The sequence below is a fragment of the Ostrea edulis genome, chromosome 5 (assembly GCF_947568905.1).
Source record: "Ostrea edulis chromosome 5, xbOstEdul1.1, whole genome shotgun sequence".
Lineage (NCBI taxonomy): Eukaryota > Metazoa > Mollusca > Bivalvia > Ostreida > Ostreidae > Ostrea > Ostrea edulis.
Window position 1 is genome coordinate 28,064,137 of NC_079168.1, and position 23,830 is coordinate 28,087,966.

The window sequence follows — 23,830 nt, forward strand, 5'->3', positions numbered from 1 at the left end:
GTATCATGTTGGTTGTTTTCAATATTATGTGTGTGATATACCAATGAAATTCTAATTACAGACCCTAAAACGTACTATTACACCATTTGAACCGGTCCATTCCTGTTAAGAACTGTTCCGTTCAAACCATTCAGCGTTCGTTCCCCAAACAAAACTTTTCATTCACAAACCTTTCAGCATTCACTTACCATTCCACTGGTGTAGTAGTACACTTCAGGGTCTGTAACATTGAGTTTGTGATATTGTAATCAAGATCCCTGTTTGTGACTTCCAGCTCAGATTACCATGGAGGACCTGCAGATTAAGAGACACAACCTGTCCATTCACTCCTACAAATCCCCACACTTCTGTGACTTCTGTGGGGAGATGCTCTGGGGGTTAGTCAAACAGGGACTCAAGTGTGAAGGTAAGTTAGTCAACTCAAGTGTGAAGGTAAGTTAGTCAACTCAAGTGTGAAGGTAAGTTAGTCAACTCAAGTGTGAAGGTAAGTTAGTCAACTCAAGTGTGAAGGTAAGTTAGTCAACTCAAGTGTGAAGGGAAAGTTTCTCAAACAGAGACTCAAGTGTGAAGGGAAAGTTTCTCAAACAGAGACTCAAGTGTGAAGGTAGCCAATTAATTTATGTCTTCTCTTTGTTGGAATCGGTTGTTGTTACAGTGGACTAAATCCATCACTAAAACTGCAGTATTTCTCATATTGTCCTTTGGAATGAAGACTTCCTATTAGTTCTAATATCTAATATAATTTGAATTATCCTAGTTATTCAGTGCCTAACACTGCTAAATGAGATTGCTCTAGTCTGTGCTGCAGTACTTCATGAATAGCAACAATATTTCTGTCAATCTATACCAAAAGAAAATTTCTGAAAAGGGTTCCCTATGTATATTGTAAGATCATACATTATTTTTGACCTTTAGAAAAGATGGAATGCAGTATTAGAAATTTATCTCAGATGGTCAATATCAGAAGTATACACTAATTTGATACACAAGTATTTTCAGCACTATAAATAAAATGATATATACATTTATTTATATATAATTACATTAACAACTGTTCTACCATCATCTCCAGTAATTAATATGAGATAAACTCTGAAAGTAGGCAGAAAATGTTTGTTTTTGGAGAGTACTGATTTGATATACTTAGTACCTGTTAATACACAGTCATTGTTTATTGTTAAGATGTATTTTTCATCTCCGGCAGGTTGTGGATTAAATTTTCATAAGCGGTGTGCCTTCAAGATTCCAAATAACTGTTCGTACGACCGTCAACGTCGGCCATCAACAAGTAGCATAACGTACCCCATGCAAGATCTGAGCTTAAGAGAGAAAAACGACTCTGTGGCCCTCCCCGAGAGTCCAAGCCAGGTAACCCTGATCTCAAAGGTAAGAAGTGCATGTTGTCATTATTATGGAAGGTTTCCATTGTTTTACAAGGGAAGAGGAGAATGATAATACTGTTGACAAGAATGACAATAATGTTGAATTGTTTGCAAGAGTATGATGTTAAGTGGAGGCTGCAAAATGTCGTATTACAGTGAATTTTTTCCCCCTATCGTATAGGTACATGTATGGTACCGATACCCATTCAATTTGAAAAAATAGCGTCACAATAGAAAAAAAATGGGAATTTTCTTTCATGTCAACAAATGGCATTTGTTTTAAACTGAACACTGAATAAACCAAATAATAAACAAGTAATCATTGTTTACAATTATACAAGCGAGTGCCATTTTATTGACTTCTACTTTCTATTTAAGAGGAAGTGAAGAAATTAGTTAACTCGTATGTTTCATACAAAGTGAATGACAAGCCTCGAATTACAAAGATTTAACAGTTTGTTACTGGACATGCTTTAGCCTCAGGACTGGGAAATATAATGGTATATGGCATTGGGAATGGTACCATTTATTGGTACTAGTCATATAACATGATATAAGGGAAAAAACTTCTACAATAAGTAGAAAATAGATACTCGGAGCATGCATGCATAAAATTAATTCAGATTCTGAAAATTGGAAAAAATTAAAATTGGCTCTCTAATTTCTTTTATGAAATAATAATCATTATTAAAACAGTATAAAGTAAGTGATAAAAGCATACACATTTTGTAAGAAATAGTGGTTGGTCCCAGGTACTAGAGAAATACTGGTGATTTTATTCTTAAGAGAAATTTGGAACACCATTCTTCTTTGCGTCTATTTTCATTGATATTAATTTAGGACTGCGTGATATAGATGTCAATATTGTCTATATTGTGAAGTGGAACTGCTAGTCAATACCACACGAAACATTGTCATATAATATGTAGGTATCAACCTGTGAAAGCTTATATTTGTTGTTTAACAGCTATTGAGATACAGTCATAGAATAGTGGGCTTAATAAGTCTGTTGTGACATCAGAAATACAATATTTTTCCATCATTTGTCACAAAAATATCTCCTATAGATTAACTGTTTATGTGGCTTAACAAATAAAAGAATCTGGAATGTACTTCAAAATCCCACACGTCTGGAATTTGGTGTGAAATACTGTTACAGTATGTGAAATTATTTGTAATAGGTAATAAGTTTACAATCGTGATCCATGATTGGTTTGTACCTGGAACTAGTAAACCGATTTGTTGTCGATTAAATAATCGGTTTGGAGATTTGATGAAATGTTTTCCTGAACCTAACATATATATTTATAGATTAAGTGCTGTATGCAGATGTAACTACATGTGAAATTAAATAGCAAACCTTATATGTTTATGTACTTTGAGAAAAAGTGTATAAGTGCCCTGTATTACTGTATCTCATTGAAAGTTCAGGCCGAATTCAGTCAAACGTTGCCATGGTACTGCTGACTGCAGTCAATGAATGAGGATACATAAAATAAAAACGGTCATTTTCATGATTTTTCATTCTGGATGTAAGAGGAAATTTTGATTATGGAAGAGCTTAATGAAGAGTAGGAAAGGTCAAACTAATCCGTTTTTGATTATAACCAATCTTCCTCCTATCTCCAATAGATCTACATGTGCTTATGAAAAAACAGGAGTCATTCATGTTTTTGTCCTGGAGCCAAAGCACTAAGTTCTAGTTACACCAAAGTATGAAAATTGCTTTATCTAATATGATTTATGATTATATACACAAAAAACAAGGTAGTGCACCAGCTCTGATTGCAGTAAATTTCAAATACACATACAGTATACTATATAGGGGTCAATGTTTAGAGATTACATATTCATTCTATTATAACACACAATGTTTAGAGATTATATATTCACTCAATAAATCATAACACACAATGTTTAGAGATTACATATTCACTCAATGAATCATAACACACAATGTTTAGAGATTATATATTCACTCAATAAATCATAACACACAATGTTTAGAGATTACATATTCACTCAATGAATCATAACACACAATGTTTAGAGATTACATATTCACTCTATAAATCATAACACACAATGTTTAGAGATTACATATTCACTCTATTATAACATACAATGTTTAGAGATTATATCTTCACTCTATCACAACACAATGTTTAGAGGTTACATATTCACTCTATTATAACATACAATGTTTAGAGATTACATATTCACTCTATTATAACACACAATGTTTAGAGATTACATATTCACTCTATAAATTATAATACACAATGTTTAGAGATTACATATTCACTCTATAGATTATAACACACAATGTTTAGAGATTACATATTCACTCTATAAATTATAACACACAATGTTTAGAGATTACATATTCACTCAATAAATCATAACACACAATGTTTAGAGATTATATATTCACTCCATGCAAAGTAAACCATAAGGAGTGTTCGGATGGCTTACAAAGTAAACTATAAGGAGTGTTCGGATGGCTTACAATGTAAACTATAGGGTAATTAGTGATTCCTGTAGTGTTTGATTGATTGGTTGTATATTGTTTAATGTCCCTCTTGGGAATCTTTCTCTCATACTGGGACGTATGTCACCATCGCCGGTGAAGGGGTGCAAAATTTAGGCCTATGCTCAGCGCTTACAGCCTTCGAGCAGGGAGGGATCTTTATCGTGCCACACCTCAGTTTTTGCGGTCTCATCTGAAGGACCGCCCCATTTAGTCGCCTCCTACGACAAGCAGGGGGCACTGAGGATCTATTCTAACCCGGATCCCTGTAGTGGGAGTGTTCGGATGGCTTACAATGTAAACCATGGGGTATTTAGTGGTTCCTGTAGTGGTAGGCAGGATGTAACCTGTCTGAGATTACAGGGAGTACCTTACAAAGTAGCAAGGATCTGAAGCGGTGTTGTATAAATAACCTTGTTTTCTGTATAACCTGTGTTTTGTGGAAGTCTCTGCATGCGTAGGTAAACTCTCGTAGAACGATGGCATCATGTAGCACATTTGATTCCACACAGAACAATAGAGCTTATTTTAACCATCAGTGTTCAGGTGTCGTCTGCATCTGACATCCGAGATCTAGAACAACTTTTCATTCATCTCACACTGGAAGGTCGTTGCCATTGCATTTGGCTTCAAAGATGAGTGGAAATAATATATGATATCAAATATATCATTTTTGTTACAACTAAAATTATTCCTTTTACTCATTATAATCATGCACCAAAAATATTCCCCCATTATATAACCACCCAAAATATTACCCCATTATAACCACCAAAATATTCCCTCATTATAACCACCAAAATTATTCCCCCATTATAACCACCAAAATTATTCCCCCATTATAACCACCAAAAATATTCCCTCATTGTTATATAACCACCAAAATTATTCCCCCATTATAACCACCAAAATATTCCCCCATTATAACCACCAAAATGTTCCCCATTATAACCACCAAAAATATTCCCTCATTGTTATATATATAACCACCAAAATTATTCCCCTATTTTAACCACCAAAATATTCCCCCATTATAACCACCAAAATTATTCCCCCATTATAACCACCAAAATATTCCCCCATTATAACCACCAAAATTTTTCCCTCATAACCACCCAATATATTCCCCATTATAACCACCAAAATATTCCCCCATTATAACCACCAAAAATATTCCCTCATTATAACCACCCAAAATATTCCCCCATTATAACCACCAAAAATATTCCCCCATTGTTATATAACCACCAAAAATATTTTCCCATTATAACCACCAAAAATATTCCCTCATTATAATCACCCAAAATATTCCCCCATTATAACCACCAAAATATTCCCCCATTATAACCAACAAAATATTCCCCCATTATAACCACCAAAAATATTTCTCCACTATAACCACCAAAAATATTCCCCCATTATAACCACCAAAAATATTCCCCCATTATAACCACCAAAATATTCCCCCATTATAACCACCAAAATTTTTCCCTCATAACCACCCAATATATTCCCCATTATAACCACCAAAATATTCCCCCATTAAAACCACCAAAAATATTCCCTCATTATAACCACCCAAAATATTCCCCCATTATAACCACCAAAAATATTCCCCCATTGTTATATAACCACCAAAAATATTTTCCCATTATAACCACCAAAAATATTCCCTCATTATAATCACCCAAAATATTCCCCCATTATAACCACCAAAATATTCCCCCATTATAACCACCAAAATATTCCCCCATTATAACCACCAAAAATATTTCTCCACTATAACCACCAAAAATATTCCCCCATTATAACCACCAAAAATATTTTCCCATTAAAACCACCAAAAATATTCCCTCATTATAACCACCCAAAATATTCCCCCATTATAACCACCAAAATATTCCCCCATTTTAACCACCAAAAATATTCTCCCACCATAACCACCAAAATTATAGCCACCTTCCTCCATTATAAGCATATTCTGTGAAGTTGTGACACAAAGCCTGAAAATAGAGGTAGCTTCCTTGTAGAAAACTATAAAGTTGTGAACAAATCTCCACATTTGTCGGGAATACCTGCTGAAATGTGATATGTAAAGAATAATTCAAATGAAATGTGGAAGGCACCTGAAAGTAAAACAATGAAACTAAAAATTTGTAATCTGTGAAACCCTTCAATATGTGAATGCTGAGCATGCAACATCGTCGCCTGCTACGGTTACTGAGTCTGGTAGTACCTACCCTACCGTAGTGTAAACGGAGGCGATGGGCGTGGCTTGTGACGATGAACATGCAAGCACTTTAAAAAATCGGTAGGCTTTTCCTGTCAGATTTTAAAATATACAACATGTATACTTATAATAACTGAAATCCCATAGAAAAATTAATTGTATACTTATAATAACTGAAATCCCATAGAGAAATTAATTGTATACTTATAATAACTGAAATCCCATAGAGAAATTAATTGTATACTTATAATAACTGAAATCCCATAGAGAAATTAATTGTATACTTATAATAACTGAAATCCCATAAAGAAATTAATTGTATACTTATAATAACTGAAATCCCATAAAGAAATTAATTGTATACTTATAATAACTGAAATCCCATAGAGAAATTAATTGTATTCTTATAATAACTGAAATCCCATAGAGAAATTAATTGTACACTTATAATAACTGAAATCCCATAAAGAAATTAATTGTATACTTATAATAACTGAAATCCCATAGAGAAATTAATTGTATACTTATAATAACTGAAATCCCATAGAGAAATTAATTGTATACTTATAATAACTGAAATCCCATAGAGAAATTAATTGTATTCTTATAATAACTGAAATCCCATAGAGAAATTAATTGTACACTTATAATAACTGAAATCCCATAGAGAAATTAATTCTATACTTATAATAACTGAAATCCCATAAAGAAATTAATTCTATACTTATAATAACTAATTTCATGAAATCCCATAAAGAAATTAATTGTATACTTATAATAACTGAAATCCCATAAAGAAATTAATTGTATTCTTATAATAACTGAAATCCCATAGAGAAATTAATTGTATACTTATAATAACTGAAATCCCCTAGAGAAATTAATTGTACACTTATAATAACTGAAATCCCATAGAGAAATTAATTGTACACTTATAACAACTGAAATCCCATAGAGAAATTAATTGTACACTTATAATAACTGAAATTCCATAGAGAAATTAATTGTACACTTATAATAACTGAAATCCCATAAAGAAATTAATTGTATACTTATAATAACTAATTTCATGAAATCCCATAGAGAAATTAATTGTATACTTATAATAACTGAAATCCCATAAAGAAATTAATTGTACACTTATAATAACTGAAATTCCGTAGAGAAATTAATTGTATACTTATAATAACTAATTTCATGAAATCCCATAAAGAAATTAATTGTATACTTATAATAACTGAAATCCCATAGAGAAATTAATTGTATTCTTATAATAACTAATTTCATGAAATCCCATAGAGAAATTAATTGGGTTATTTGATCTTTTCACATCATAATACATAAATTGTACAGTTTGGTGTGAGTGTGGTGGCATGATTTATTAAGCTTTACAATGCTTGGCTGTGTAAGAGACAACACTCATGTGGGCATATAGCATTTAATTTGAATGAAAAATGTTACATATAATGCACTAAATTTATTTCTATACTAACTATTAAGTGTAAATATTCTGAAAATTGATGAAGATTGATACATAAACATTGTAATTGTGACATATACAATCAGTACACTATATATAATACAGAGAGAGAGAAAGAGAGGGGGAGAGTAAAACACACTTATAACGAATTCACGCTTATTGCGAAGTGATATTTATTCCCCTATGAGAGGTTGATAATGAACATTTTATTGGATATGTCTTTGGCCCTGAAGGTTCTCTAAAACCATGTTTTACTGTATGTACAGAAGTGAATCACAGATTGATAGTACAGTAGAACATGTGTATAACGAACATGCTTATAACGAAGTTAGGTGTATTACGAAGTGATATTTACTCCCTTTAGATTTTATTGGATATAACAAAGTTTGGTTCTAATGAATTGTTTTTCATCGGCCCTGGAGGTTCGCTATAACCGTGTTTTATCTGTAGTTCCATTATTTCTATAGCAAAATGGGCCCAGTAAGGCCAACCCCATGTAGCAATGCAGAATAAAAATATACGACAGACTTTTAGATTAGTACATTGTGAAGTAAAGAAGACCAACAGTTTTGTTTTCTACCACCATTTCTTAGTTTATTCTGCAAGATTCTTCAATTATCTAACTGCTTCAAAAATTTCTAGATTAGTCTAGTATTTATATCATAAAATATTTTGCTGTGGTGTAGATGGCATACTGAATGTAATATGATTTTTATGTCCATAAGATCAAAGGTCAGAGGGGGGATTGGGGTTTTTTTTTGGTTTTTTTTTTTTTGTCTTTCTGTACCTTTGTTTGTGATTGAAACTTTACTTTTATTTCAAGAATTGTTCTATAACAAGAAAACTTGTCCACACATAATTAACACAGAAATGATGAATTATAACCAATTTTTATGATATGCAACATTATGATAAGAAACTAACCAACTGCATCAATCAACATTGGAGGTGCAATCTGAAGTGACTGCCCTTTGCTTTATGGAAACCTAAATAATGTGTTTATTAACAGATTACTGTTTATTTACAGACTGACTCCAATAAAATTACAACTGGTGTCAGAGGGGATAACAATGAAGTACTTATCTGTTGTCATTTCTGTCTCGTTGTCTCGTCCCGTGTCAAACATGCGCTTCGTGTTTTGTCTGCAATGTCTGCTTGCTGCTTTTATCATGCTGAGTTTTTGATAAGTTCAATGATATTTAAGCTATGCAGAGAAGATAAATTACATAGATGGGAGAAAGATTTGTGGTGCACAGAATAATATTTCAATAGTTCAACAGACCACCATACTGTCAAGTTGTGTAGAGGAGGAACACACCAGAAAAAATCTGATATGGATGAAAAATGGGGGAATAGTGTTCAATAATATTTTGAAATTGAGAACTTTCAACTTTACTTTATTTAATCAAAAAATCCAGTTTTAACAGAAAGTAATCTGGGAAGCAAAAAATTAAAAACGCCTGCTGGACTTGAACCACACAATCTACAGCTGTCGACACATTTACCGACTGAGCTACGTACCCAGCTAGGGGATTAGATTTCAATCGACACATTTACTGACTGAGCTACCCAGCTAGGGGATTAGATTTCCAAGAAATAGACAATATTGCTGATAGTAAAATTTTCATTCATGTCTTAAGAGGGAGTCAGCCATTCTGAGGATGTAGTAATAACCACCTTAAGTGCTTTTCATCTTATCAGACTTGTATATACCACTTTGCCAAATCCTGCCTTTTTATCTGACCAAACAATTAATGTGATGCTCCTAGTCTGGTGAACTTCATCCATGTCTCTGTTTCACTCCGGTCAGTTTTACCCTTATGTAGCAATGATTCTAATTCTAGCCTAGCTCTACAGAAGATGACCTACAACTAAAAAGTTTTTGTTCCTGATTTGTTATTTGTTGTTGCATGGGGTGGGGGAGGGGGTGTAGAAAGTGTTGCAATTGTAGAATAAGATTTATCTAGGGTGTCTGGGTAGCGTTCTCGCTTCTCACCGCTGCGACCCGAGTTCGATCCCCATGATCGGCCGTGGTTGTATGTGAGAGGGTATGGCGGTCGCCCGCTCGGACACGTGGGTTTCCTCCGGGTACTCCGACTTCCTCCCACATAAATGACCCCCTAGCGAAAACATCTGTGCATCAAAGGACCCCATTGGAAATAAGCTTTCGAGCTTTCATGGGTTATCCTAGGTATTCATATGTATGTATATACCGAATAAATATATATAAGTCTCTGTTATTCATGCTGTCCCACAAGTCTCTGTTATTCATGCTGTCCCACAAGTCTCTGTTATTTATGCTGTCCCACAAGTCTCTGTTTGTTATTTATGCTGTCCCACAAGTCTCTGTTATTTATGCTGTCCCACAAGTCTCTGTTATTTATGCTGTCCCACAAGTCTCTGTTTGTTATTTATGCTGTCCCACAAGTCTCTGTTATTTATGCTGTCCCACAAGTCTCTGTTTGTTATTTATGCCATCCCACAAGTCTCTGTTTGTTATTTATGCCGTCCCACAAGTCTCTGTTTGTTATTTATGCTGTCCCACAAGTCTCTGTTATTTATGCCATCCCACAAGTCTCTGTTTGTTATTTATGCTGTCCCACAAGTCTCTGTTATTTATGCTGTCCCACAAGTCTCTGTTTGTTATTTATGCTGTCCCACAAGTCTCTGTTAGTTATGCTGTCCCACAAGTCTCTGTTTGTTATTTATGCCGTCCACATGCAAGCTTGTGGTAATACTCCTGTGACATGATTTTACAGACAAGGGTACAAATGTAACCCCCCCTCCCCCCCCCCCCCCCCCCCCCCTCGGTAACTTATTAAATGACATGCTTTCTTTGTTGTCTGTGACTTTGATTGGAGAATGAGCAGTTGTATGTGATATTTTGTTTTGTCTGTCACTAGTGCATGTTTATATGTGTTTCTCAGTGTTGCTCTTTCAATGATTTGTTGCATGAAATCAAGTCAAATAAGCACTACAGTTTCTCAGATTAACAAAAGGTAGCTGTCTTGAAAATACATTTCTTCTTAGAGTAGAAAAGTGTGGATTACCAAAATTCCAACTCAAAGGTCAAGGTCACTTTCATGTACATCAGAGAGACACTGGGTTTTATCGGATTTAGAATCAATGGCTGGCATGCACTTCCTAGCTTATTGAAAATACTGCAAATCCTATCATTTATAACAAGATTAGATTTCCCTATGATGTTGTCCAATGCTGTTTGATTTATACCAGTAGTTAATTTGTTGGTGTGTTGACTGATACAATATATTATGTGGGTTTCAACACTTTCAATTTTTAAGGATAACATAATTAGTTAGACAATGATTCTGAATCAAATGAAAATCAATGTCTCTCATATTGTGCTGAATAAATATATATGTCAGACCACAGAATCAATAACCAGTTATACGAAATCGAGCTAAAGGACTATACATTCATTTCATTATAAGCATGCATACATGCACTGGAAGGAAAGGTGTTGAAGCTTAATTTAAAAGAAGCAGAAAAATTTGCTTTGTCCATGTCAATATTGTGTTACAAATTGGAATCATTATATTTTTTGTGAGGATTTAGTTTTCATGGGTACCTTGAATCCGCAACAAAACGCATGATTCATATGATGTTTCAACCTTAAGATACCACATCCATGAAATTCATCCAAGAAAGATTTTGAATTTAAACTATTCCACAGTAAAATAAAAGTCATGTCATAATTAAGATTCTCAGAAAATAGCAGTATGTATCAAGGAGCTAAATTGATACACCATTGGGAAAGTAAAATTTCTCAGGCAATTTATTTACACCCATTATTCGATTCTGATCAGGTTTCAGGTCTCTCTCAGGACAGACTGCAGTGTAAGATTATTGATTAGTAGACCTGTGTTCATGGCTCCCACCAGCTACATATTTATGCAGTCAGAGAAAACAAGCACTCTAAAGAGTCGAATCCACACCTCTCTGTTTGATCTAAAGCATTTGGTGTCTTTTATGGTTACTTCGGTTGTTATATCTGCTATACTTTCCAAAGAACTCCTTCATATTATGTTGTGTTTACTTTTACTTGGTGTTGTGTGGGTAAATTTGTTATACTGTTAGAAATTTAGTCTATATATATCTAATAAAGCAGATTCATACAAGTAACTGAAATAAGAAATTTGTACCTTTATCTATACAGTTAAACAGGTTTACAACAATCACACTTATAATGAATTCATGCTTACAGTGAAGTGATTGTCATTCTCTGTAATTTTAAAACACACTGTGAGCTTATTGGATATAACGAATAATGTTTACAACAAATCCAAATTTTTCATCCCCAGCACTTCTCTATCAGTGTGTTTTAATGTACAGAAAAAATTTGGTATTAATTTTTTAAAGTCATAAATAACATACATTAAAGCTGTGGGGGTGTTTTACTTGACATACATTAAAGCTGTGGGGATGTTTTACTTGACATACATTAAAGCTGTGGGGGTGTTTTACTAGACATACATTAAAGCTGTGGGGATGTTTTACTTGACATACATTAAAGCTGTGGGGATGTTTTACTTGACATACATTAAAGCTGTGGGGGTGTTTTACTAGACATACATTAAAGCTGTGGGGATGTTTTACCTGACATACATTAAAGCTGTGGGGATGTTTTACTTGACATACATTAAAGCTGTGGGGGTGTTTTACTAGACATACATTAAAGCTGTGGGGGTGTTTTACTTGACATACATTAAAGCTGTGGGGGTGTTTAACATAATATACATTAAAGCTGTGGGGGTGTTTTACTTGACATACATTAAAGCTGTGGGGGTGTTTAACATAATATACATTAAAACTGTGGGGATGTTTTACTTGACATACATTAAAGCTGGGGAGATGATTTACTTGACGTTAAATTTGAGACAGACATGTAAAGAGACATTTGATGGATCTAAGATTCTGTTAATCATTCTGTTTATAAATAATACTGAAAAACATACTGGTCTAATTATTGTATCTATATAGAGCACTCCAGATGTTGTAATAAAATCAATTTGATAAGTTTATTCATACTGAGGATAACGTAATTAACTTGACAGAGAAAACAACTGTGTTTGTGAATTCATGTTTTATCAGTCATGTTCATGTGTTGCTAATCTGTCTTCATAGTTCTAATAAACGAGTTTTACCAGTGATCTGTGAGGATGAGATTGTGTTTTACAGACCTCTCTTGCGGTCCCTGGTCCATCAATCTCTTTGGTTGGGGAGCCACGTAGCAACAGGTCCAAGTCCTGGAGTGGACGTCCAATCTGGATGGAGCGAGAGGTCCAGTCTCGTATCCGAGTACCACATACCTTTAATGTTCGTAATTACACCCGCCCCACAATGTGCCAGTATTGTAAAAAGCTTCTACGAGGCTTGTTTAGACAGGGAATGCAATGTAAAGGTAGTAATCTCCCTCCCGTAAAAGATACTCCAATTTTTTCAGTGTTTTATGAATGTGGTATTATGTATATATTTTTATTATTCTCACAGACTGCAAATTTAATTGTCACAAGAAATGTGCAGAGCATGTTCCAAAGGATTGTACGGGGGAGCTTCCTAAAATCGGAGGTATGCAAGAAGATTTTCAATGAATTACTTTTATTTGATTGATGACATACTGTAAATTCCTAAATATGTGTGAGGAATTTTTTATCGCGTAATTTCGTGAGAAACGTCACTCGCAAAAAAATGCTTCTCGCTTTTATTTTTATATTGCTAAAATGCGTGCAAAAACCCTTGATCAGCAGAACACTCGCAAATTTATTTTCTTGTGATTTGACATCCATGAGTCATTTCGCCGTAATAAGTACTCACATTAAATAAGGAATCTACAGTACTTGAATTACTATAATTATACTTAATGAGAAATATGTATCTTGTTTTCTGAAGTTAATTCGTACTACAGTCAGAGACAAAATCACAATGTGTAGAATTCTTTGATTAAACACTGTTTACTGATACAATTTTCTGTGGTATCAATGAACATTGTAAGGTATAATTTCGCTATGTTTCAGTTTTACCTGAGCCCAGTTTTCCATCAGACACGTTCTCATCAGAAACCGACACAACATTTACAGAAATGACTGAGGAGGCTGACGATGCTTTTAACGATGATTTGGACGATGATGAAATTGATCAGAAACCTCCCCTCAGGTAGGACACAGCAGTTTCATTTTAACTGAGACAGTGACTGAGAGAGCTCTGCTGCAGGGCCTTATCGGAAATCACTGCTGGGGTGAAGCAAAGGTTACTGTCCTGGTTTAACCAATACAAAAAGTTATTCCCCTGTTTTTATGCCACCATTTTGTCAGTCTGTTGTTTGGTATGTTGTCTGACTAATATCTGAAACTTCGGATGCAGATCGCAAATGACTGTCAGATGACCTCAGTTGACTTGAGGTTGAAACTTTAAAGTCTTTGTAATGCAAGAAAATTTACACAATTCCACAGTACCGTATAAGTGAATTTTTAGAGAGACCACTATTCAGTGATATTTCCATAAAAATTGGTATACTTATTTAGTGAGAGTTAAATTTAGCAACTTTATGATTCCAGGAAAGATAACTATTACTGTACCTCCGATATGGAATAAATTTCTAGTGATATTCAATTTTAGCGATCTCATCACTCTTGTTGATAGTGCCAAAATTAAATCCTCACTAAAAATTCTGCTTATATGGTATTCGTTGTAGCTTGAGAGATTTGATTTTTACTGTGTTTATCATGGGTTTTAGATCACCTTAACAAGTGAGTATTTCTGATCAAAGTTTGTCTGTCAGTTTCTCTCATTTTTTACTTCTCCTCAAGAACCATGAGCCAATTTGAATTAAACTTGGCAAAAACATGAAGGCCAAATTAAGAAAAAGTGAAAATAGGGTATTTAAAAAAATCTTTCGAGGAACTGCTTAAAATATGAAATTCAAGGTTTCATATTTGAGTATATAAAAAATCTTCCTCTGAAGAACCACTACCTTGCAATTTGTCAATCATCGCCATGTAGTGTATATTAAAATTTGCACATGTCATAATACCTAGGGCCATAGTAGTGATATCAAGTTTTGCCTAGGAATATTTACTTGCAATAAAATTCTCAAGAGATTCTTCTCAAGATCCACAAAGGTACAAATAATAGATATACAAGCATCATTGTGTATTGTACATTCAAGTTTATCCATGCCATTGCTCCTGGGGCCAGGATGGGGGCATTAATTTTTACATATGAATACATAGTAAAAAAAAAATTTAAATGTTCTCATGAACCACAAGAGTAAAATATGTTAATTCAGTATGCAAGCATCTTCATGTAGTGTGAATATAAGTTTGTTCATACCATATGCTCCAAAGGGACGTCATAATAGGGGGTTTAAAATGGCCTGGGCAGGCCACAATAGATTTTTCTTTCGGAATGCGTAGTATGATTTTTTGGAAATCTTCCTCTGAAGATCCACAAGGGTACAAAGTGGCAATTTAAGTAAGCAAGCATTTTACAAGATCCACAAGGGTACAAAGTGGCAATTAGTAAGCAAGCATTTTACAAGATCCACAAGGGTATGATATGTTTAATTAGAATGCAAGTACTCTCATGTAGTTGTTCATATCATGTCCGTTAAGACTAGGGTAGGGGGAAGTAAATTCAGATGAAGTATTTTATGGGGGGGGGGGGGGGAAATGCAGTTGTTCAGGTGAGTGATGTAGCCCATGGGTCTCTTGTTTGATTTCTAGTCCAACCCAGAGCAGCAACATTCCACTGATGAGAATTGTACAGTCTATTAAACACACCAAGAGGACTGGGTCCAAGATCATTAAGGAGGGGTGGATGGTGCACTTCACTAACTTAGATGCTCAGGTAATTGCTCAACTCACTATTATTTTTTTCTTGGCACAATTATTTTTTAGCAGGTCGGGGGGTATTTGTAAGTGGGTCGTAGATCAATTTTCATTTTGTTTTTACCCTTGACCACAGAAGCACATGAAAATTGAAAATATGATTTATTTATTTTTATAGAGAAAACGTCATTTCTGGAGATTAGATTCCAAGTCCATTACTATGTTCCAGCAGGAGAATTCAAATCGGTATTATAAGGTAAGAAAATGAAATTGTGACTGACAGACACAAACACAATCAACTATACGGTTACCAAGATACAATGATGGTTGTGATGGCAACGTTTACTGGTACATGTAGTAACAGGTTTTTTAAGATCTTGATTTCAGGGGCCTGGGCCTTTCCAATTGGGAAAAATAGCGACATTTGCTTGAAATTGTGTTTAAATTTTCTATGGATAAAAGAACTCAGCATTGTAGGAAGAAAAACGAACCAGTGCATTAAGGAATAATTGGACTCCTTCTGACTTACATTTTAGTCAAGGCTTACCTCATTTAAATGATCAGAGGCCCCAAAAATTAGGTTTACTTGGCAATTTGGAAACAAAATTTGTAATCTGTGGGTCTGTGAAGGAGATTTGTGAACAATAAGGCCACCCTGCTTTAATCTGTTTTCATTGTTTGGGAATTTTAAAGCAAAAATTGGGGGGAAATATCTGCTTTGTAGCATTGGGAAAGGGGCAAATTATTAGTCGGGGTTTTGACACATCAAAACTCTTCCTCTTATTTTGGTATAGTGCACTTTACAGGTAAAATGTAAATAAAACATCATCAGTAATGATATTGAACAGTAAGAGTGTTTATAAACAGACATAACTCATAAACAGTTGTTATAATCAGTAATGATATTGAACAGTAAGAGTGTTTATAAACAGACATAACTCATAAGCAGTTGTTCATTTTCAGCAAGTCGACCATCCCTTTAAACCAGCCCACATTTTCTCCGGCCTAACAGCTGGTCAATATTGAGGAATTTCACTGTATTATTATATTTGTTTATATAGAGAGATATCAAATGTATCTTGTTTGTAAGAAGTTGCCAGTTTTCAAAAACTTACGAAAGTAGAGGAAATGCTTAAAACAAGTTACTTTTGGCTTTTGAGTCCGTTGAGGTTTTCTACTATATTGAATATTAAGCCGGTAAATGAAACCAAAAATATTCCGATGTTTTATCAGCTTGATCAAATGTCAAATTCTGAGAGTGTCTAATATTATAAACATATCTGTGAATGCCATTGATTGTAGCTCAGCTGTAGAGAGTAATTTTGATTTCTGATTCCTGGTGGGAAAAGGGAGAAAGAAATATCTCATTAGTACACTAATACGTCTATTATTATCTCACATGTTTAATAATTCACAATGAATGTTGTCATTATTCAGTGTAATCATTTGATTCACTGTTACAATTATAATGTACTTGATATTTAATGATATTTAGTGATATCACAGACTTGACACCCCCATGCTCAAATGTTTTCCGGTTTCCCTCCTAATATTGAGGCCAATCAAATCTTTCATTGAAGACATTTACCATTTCATGCTGCTTGTTCATGTAGAGATTTAATTTTTCATTGATCGAATTATGGGTAAAATCTATTAAATGGAATCAACTACTCTCAATGAAGCTAATTATGTGTAAATTTTAGGGCAAAATCTATCTGTAACCAAAAAAAAAATATTATTAATAACATGTAAATTTACTACCAGGTAGTGCAGATACATGTACTGTACAAGAGGAAAGGTTTCCATAGGGATATATACGGAAAATAATTAAAAATCTCCATCTTGATAATAGCAGGGTCATGATTACTCATAGTAATTGGTAGACATCCCCAGGTAGTGCAGATTGAAGTTTGTTCATATTGTGGTCCCCGATGTTAGGGTGGGGCCACAGAAGGGGAGTTAAAAAATCTTCTCAATAACAACTGGGTCGTGATGATTTATTAATAGCATCTCCTGGTAGCGCAGATTAACGTTTGTATCATTGTGGCCCATGAGGATAGGGTGGGGCCACTAGGGATCACAGTTTTACATGGGGATATTAATGAAAAATGGCTGTTCTCAGTTGAAAAACAGATTGTTCTGAAGAGTCACAGTGAGAGTTGTCTCTCTTTGATTCCCTGAACTCAGTAGAGGTTATAAATGTTGTATAGATTTAATAAAACTAGGTGAACATTTGACTTGATCCTGAACTCGGTAGAGGTTATAAATGTTGTATAGATTTAATAAAACTAGGTGAACATTTGACTTGATCCTGAACTCGGTAGAGGTTATAAATGTTGTATAGATTTAATAAAACTAGGTGAACATTTGACTTGATCCTGAACTCGGTAGAGGTTATAAATGTTGTATAGATTTAATAAAACTAGGTGAACATTTGACTTGATCCTGAACTCGGTAGAGGTTATAAATGTTGTATAGATTTAATAAAACTAGGTGAACATTTGACTTGATCCTGAACTCGGTAGAGGTTATAAATGTTGTATAGATTTAATAAAACTAGGTGAACATTTGACTTGATCCTGAACTCGGTAGAGGTTATAAATGTTGTATAGATTTAATAAAACTAGGTGAACATTTGACTTGATCATGAACTCGGTAGAGGTTATAAATGTTGTCAGTAGATTTAACAAAACTAGGTGAACACATAAAAATTATTTCTGTTTATTTTCTTGGTTATGATAATTGAGACAATTTATAGATAGTCCACATGGGTAATTCTATACACAAGTTTTTATGCAAAGTTTAGATAATACATGTATTGCACATGTTGTAGTAGAGGACAGTGATGAGAAACTTTATTCCAATAATTGATTGTGCCTTGTATGACAGATGTAGCATACCTTAGACTAGCTAGCATAGTTTTATGATAACAACAAGAATTTTTAATTATCCTAATTAGTTGCCAACATGTTTTCCTTAGAATATATACAACTAACCCTAAGTTTGTATGTTTTACTTAAAGGTTTTCTGCACACTTGTTTCTTCTCCAATTAAAAAAAAGAAAAGCATTGTACGGAGTTCTGTGATTGCAAACTAGATATTAAGGTGTTTAATTGAACAGGATACCAGATTTTGTTTTACGTGGGATGATGTTTCAGTGTTTATCAGAGTATCGCTATTATCACTTCTCACCAGTCTTTGACTGAATCATGAAGAAACTACAACCAATTCACTTATTATATACATGTATGTACAGATCAACACGTGATACTCGACTGACCATGAAGGCCCACAGGCCTCTTGTTAAAATCATTTTGTATGACCTTTAAGTGTTAATTTTCCCTGACTCTTCATTGGAGAATATTGGTCATTTTAATAGATATGAAGTCATTTAGCAGGTGTTCAGTATGAACAACTGTCTTAATGGTCACAAGATAGGTAAACAGAAAGGACAAGAAAGATGAGGAATGGATTTTGTCAATAGGGTTTTGATTATTATTTTAGGAAATATTATTGATGGACATTATCTGCATTGAAATGGCCAAAGTACGACAAATTTCCGAAGTCAGCAAGGCACCACATGTATTTGAGATTCGCCTACAGAACATTACTTACTTTGTTGGGGAGGATCCGACATTTGGGGGTCGGGACGGTGACTTTTTGGTGTCCTCTGAGAGTGGTACTGGGCTGGAACAGGCACGATACTGGGAGCATTCTATCAGACAAGCACTGATGCCAGTCACCCCCACCACCAGTGTGGTGTCTGAGGGTAAGTCACTGATGTCATTTAATCGCACCACCAACACGGTGTCTGAGGGTAAGTGATTTATGTCATTTAATCGCACCACCAGCACGGTGTCTGAGGGTAAGTGATTTATGTCATTTAATCGCACCACCAGTACGGTGTCTGAGGGTAAGTGATTTATGTCATTTAATCGCACCACCAGCGCGGTGTCTGAGGATAAGTGACTTATGTCATTTAATCCCACCACCAGCACGGTGTCTGAGGGTAAGTCACTGATGTCATTTAATCCCACCACCAGCACGGTGTCTGAGGGTAAGTGATTTATGTCATTTAATTGCACCACCAGCACGGTGTCTGAGGGTAAGTGACTTACGTCATTTAATCCCACCACACACTGGTGGTGGTGGGGGGTATGGTCAATCTCTTAAGCACTGTGACCAGACTTTATACAGGACCATAGATACTTTAGTTCCAGTTTGGTAATTTCAGTGTGTACTATGTGTATATATACTGGTAGGCTTGGATTTATTGAAAATTTTCAAACTGAAGTTTTAGAGTTTTATTTTATTTTAGTAGTCAAAATTTGAGTAAAATCCTAGACTATTTGAGCTGAAAACTTTCTCCCTTTTTTTGGTTTTTGAGAAACCTTGACCTGAAGTCAAATTTTTCTGAATATTTGATTTTATAGGTCAAACCACAGATAATGGAAATGTTTCTGAAGAGGACCACGTTCAAAAGGTGGGTCATTTTCAATATTCATGGATACTTGTGACCCCTTTAATCATGGGTTCTAGAGCACATAACATTGTATAATAAGATTTTTTGAAAACATTTCATGAAATGTAAACACAGCTGATTTTTGTCCAGATCCATAAATCCAGAATTCCGGTGAGTACCTACCTGACATTTATGTGTGAAAGTTTGTGTATCGATCATTAGTGTGTAGAATGGATTTTTCTGTCCTCACTAATAAATCTCCCTATGTACAATAATTACCATCCTCATTTATAACTGCTTCAAGTAGAACCTGATCTCTTCAGCCTGTCATCAAAATACAATCGTAACTACTCGGCTATTTCCGTAACCGCAAATAAACCTTGTATGTAGATCGACGCCAGTAGAGTTGGTTGCTATGTGTACACAATTGTTAATATGATGTCATATATACTTCACAATATGAAACGTGAGCTTTCAAATGCATCATATACATGTACATATCTAAGGTATTCTATAACTATCAACTTCCACTTCTATATTTATGTATTAAGGTGAATAAGACATAAATGATACCAAAACTGAATCTGTGGTGAAAATTAAATCATACTTCTAAATAACACATTATACAGGGATTCAGTTCTGGCCTTCTAATATCATCCACATGGGTGCTTTCAGCAAATAAATGCATTGATTTGATGCAATTTTTGTGCCGATCCACATCTGAGTCTTCTTTCCGGTTACGGAAAAGGATGGGCGTGATCCGATTGTTCAAAATAGAGAACATAATTGTATTATTCTCCTCAGGTAAGTATTTATGCTACAGAAAACCGTAGAGCTGAATACGTGTATCGTGTGAGCTGTAATAACCATGTCGAGTGTGGCCTGTTTGCAGTGAATATAATACATACCATTGATGTGTTCAAATCGGAGATTTTCACAACTTCCATTAGAATTCTCTGTCGTATTTTTCTTAACGTGTAGATTTTTTCTCTGAACTCATGCGAAGCCTGTTGTTGTTTTAGGACATTAGCCAGCTGTATCAGATCTATCCTGATGATGTTCTAGGCTCAGGACAGTTCGGTATTGTATATGGAGGTAGGAAATAAATTGATAGTCTTCATTTTGTCAAATGCTGCATACTGCATGTGAATTCTGTCTCCTACAGAGCAAGATATCATGATAGTTCATGTGACTTGTATTGTTCTGTGTGAAAATGGTGAACTAGAGGCCCTAAGCAGCCTGAATTCCTCGTCTAGATCTTACTTAAGCAGCCTGAATTCCTCGTCTAGATCTTACTTAAGCAGCCTGAATTCCTCGTCTATATCAGATTTAAGCATCTCTTAAGCAGCCTGAATTTCTCGTCTAGATCTTACTTAAGCAGCCTGAATTCCTCGTCTAGATCTTACTTAAGCAGCCTGAATTCCTCATCTAGATCTGATTTAAGCAGCCTGAATTCCTCGTCTATATCAGATTTAAGCATCTCTTAAACAGCCTGAATTCCTTATTTAGATCTGGTTTAAATATCTCTAAAGCAGCCTGAATTCCTCATCTAGAACTATTTAATCTAAATCTGGTTTAAGTATCTCTTAAGCAGCCTGAAGTCCTAATTTAAATCTGGTTCAAACATCTTTATGATAAGGTAATTCAAAATGAAGTACTAGTAGTTCTTGAGAAAATTTTGATTTCAAGTTGCTTTTGATATTATCTTTTTCTGTTGTGGACAAAAGTTCGTTGGTGTGAACAGGTGGAAATTTGATATGAATATATTGTGATCAAAGATGTATATGGGAAAACAGGGCCCTCATTCTCCCTAAAATGGCTCCGATAAAAGGACTCTTCCCAATTGGAAGATAATTATATAAGCAAACATTTCCCAGTTACTGGTCCAGAAATTCCCAATTCTGAGACAATGTAAGGAAGATGCATTTCTCAAATGATCAACTATTGTCAAGATACAGAGCTATCTAGACTACACTTCATGTACTTTGATGGGAAGGGGGCGTTACAGAATTAATGTAATTGAGTGAGAGTCTAACTTGGTTTTTACTTTTTAAAAAACAGGGGGGGGGGGGGTGTCACTTTATCTGAAACAAGAACTTGAGTGATTGTGTGTTTATTAATAGATTCCCAATCTATCGATAACTATAGTGACAACCCTGGAATGTGTGAGGTTTTGTTGTTTTAAATTTCATTCATGGACTTGAATCTAACATGCGTGTTAATTCACAAAATTTGTTGTTTATTTCACATTGATACACACTTTATATGCAGCTCCCTGTTAAAGAAAAAAAACGTAATAAATTTGTACTCTATTTAGCCCCATGTATATCTATTCTATTTGTAATTTTATGTACACCTATTCTATTTGTAATTTTATATACACCTATTATATTTGTAATTTTATGTACACCTATTCTATTTGTAATTTTATATACACCTATTCTATTTGTAATTTTATGTACACCTATTCTATTTGTAATCTTATGTAATTTTATACACTTGTACACCTATTCTATTTGTAATTTTATGTAATTTTTGGAAACTTGCAGGAAAACATCGAAAAACAAACAGGGAGGTAGCCATTAAAGTTATCGACAAGTTACGCTTTCCCACCAAACAGGAAGCTCAGCTCAAAAATGAAGTCTCCATATTACAGGTAAGGAGACTTTGATACAATGGAGACCAGCCATTGTTCCGTTGCATTTAGTTACGTTTTCGTAAGCTTCGGTTGGAAGCACTTTTGCCTTGTTAGTGATTGAGCTGAACTTTGATTTTAAGGAGGACTAACCTCGTTAGTGATTGAGCAGAACTTTGACTTTAAAGAGGACTAACCTCGTTAGTGATTGAGCAGAACTTTGACTTTAAGGAGGACTAACACATCGTAATAATGACTGACTTCCTTTTGAATGAAAATATGAATATTAAATATCAGCAATACTTGCATATTCCTTATACAGGGGCTAAGTCCGTTTTGGGCCCGAACCCTGTGATACCAAAATATAGATGGTATCACAGGGTTTGGGCCCAAAACGGGCTTAGCCCCTGTGATTCCTTATAACTCTAATTGCCCAGCTGGGTACGTGTCGACTGCTGATCTGTAGATTGTGGGTTCCAGTCTAGCAGGGGTTTTAATTTTTTTTTTCTTTCAGATTACTGTCTTCTAAAACTGCATTTTTTAACTAAACATGGTAAATTTGAAAGCTTCACGGTTTATAATGCATAAACTGCCCCCAACTTGCCTTATATCGTATAAAACAAATTAAAATTACTTTCTTTCCTTAAAGAATTGATTGTAAGGCTTGCCTTGCACTTCATGTTCTTATAAACCTAAGTAATTATCTTCACAACTGATTCCATAATGTCAATGTTATTGAAATCACTTGACCTTGATACTAGTTTATAGTTTGAGGATCAAGGTCTCTATCAGTCAAGGTTCTGAAGTTAAACAAGTTTTTATGAACAAGGTCAAGATGTGATATTCTGTTATTGATTCATTTGCAACCAAATTGATATTTCATGTCCTTGATCTTTCAAATATTTTAAACTTGAATGACTGGGAAAGGGTGGGGGGTGGGGGGGTCATATATGTCATACTTGAACATCTAGTTTCGCACTACATGAGATAAATTCTTACATATAAGACATCATTATTCATAAATGTAACTTAAATACTTTTTTATCCACTACAAATTTTATAATGCCTTTGAATCTCCAAAATTGTAAACATTGTCTGAAATAGGTCAACAAACTTTCAACAAAATTACCGTTTCACTGATGATAATAGTAGTGACCAGGGGCGCGTTTTACAAAAGAACTTACGATTTACGACCAACTTTACCTACGGGAATTTTCCAGTTTATTGTAAGATCATTCAACCCAAATGAAAATATTTATTCTAA

The 23,830-nt window shown here is 34.5% G+C and overlaps 1 protein-coding gene across 18 annotated transcripts in view; it reads left to right on the forward strand.

Moving 5' to 3' along the window:
- The window catches only part of LOC125649304 (serine/threonine-protein kinase D1-like), a 75,923-nt gene that overhangs the window by 27,282 nt on the left and 24,811 nt on the right, over positions 1-23,830 (forward strand). For 9 of the 18 annotated variants that reach the window (XR_008803136.1, XR_008803135.1, XM_048876741.2 and 6 more), the window contains 13 exons: positions 275-406; positions 1,205-1,386; positions 8,650-8,697; positions 12,822-13,044; positions 13,134-13,211; positions 13,658-13,796; positions 15,365-15,488; positions 15,648-15,725; positions 18,974-19,238; positions 19,903-19,952; positions 20,082-20,102; positions 20,954-21,026; positions 22,481-22,587. Coding sequence is in view for 16 of the 18 variants with exons in the window: in XM_048876741.2 (XP_048732698.1) it covers positions 275-406; positions 1,205-1,386; positions 8,650-8,697; positions 12,822-13,044; positions 13,134-13,211; positions 13,658-13,796; positions 15,365-15,488; positions 15,648-15,725; positions 18,974-19,238; positions 19,903-19,952; positions 20,082-20,102; positions 20,954-21,026; positions 22,481-22,587 (1,520 nt within the window). In the remaining 2 variants the exon portion in view is untranslated. The remainder of the gene's footprint in view (positions 1-274; positions 407-1,204; positions 1,387-8,649; positions 8,698-12,821; positions 13,045-13,133; positions 13,212-13,657; positions 13,797-15,364; positions 15,489-15,647; positions 15,726-18,973; positions 19,239-19,902; positions 19,953-20,081; positions 20,103-20,953; positions 21,027-22,480; positions 22,588-23,830) is intronic. The other 9 variants (XM_048876744.2, XM_056165656.1, XM_056165653.1 and 6 more) reach the window with 3 other exon arrangements.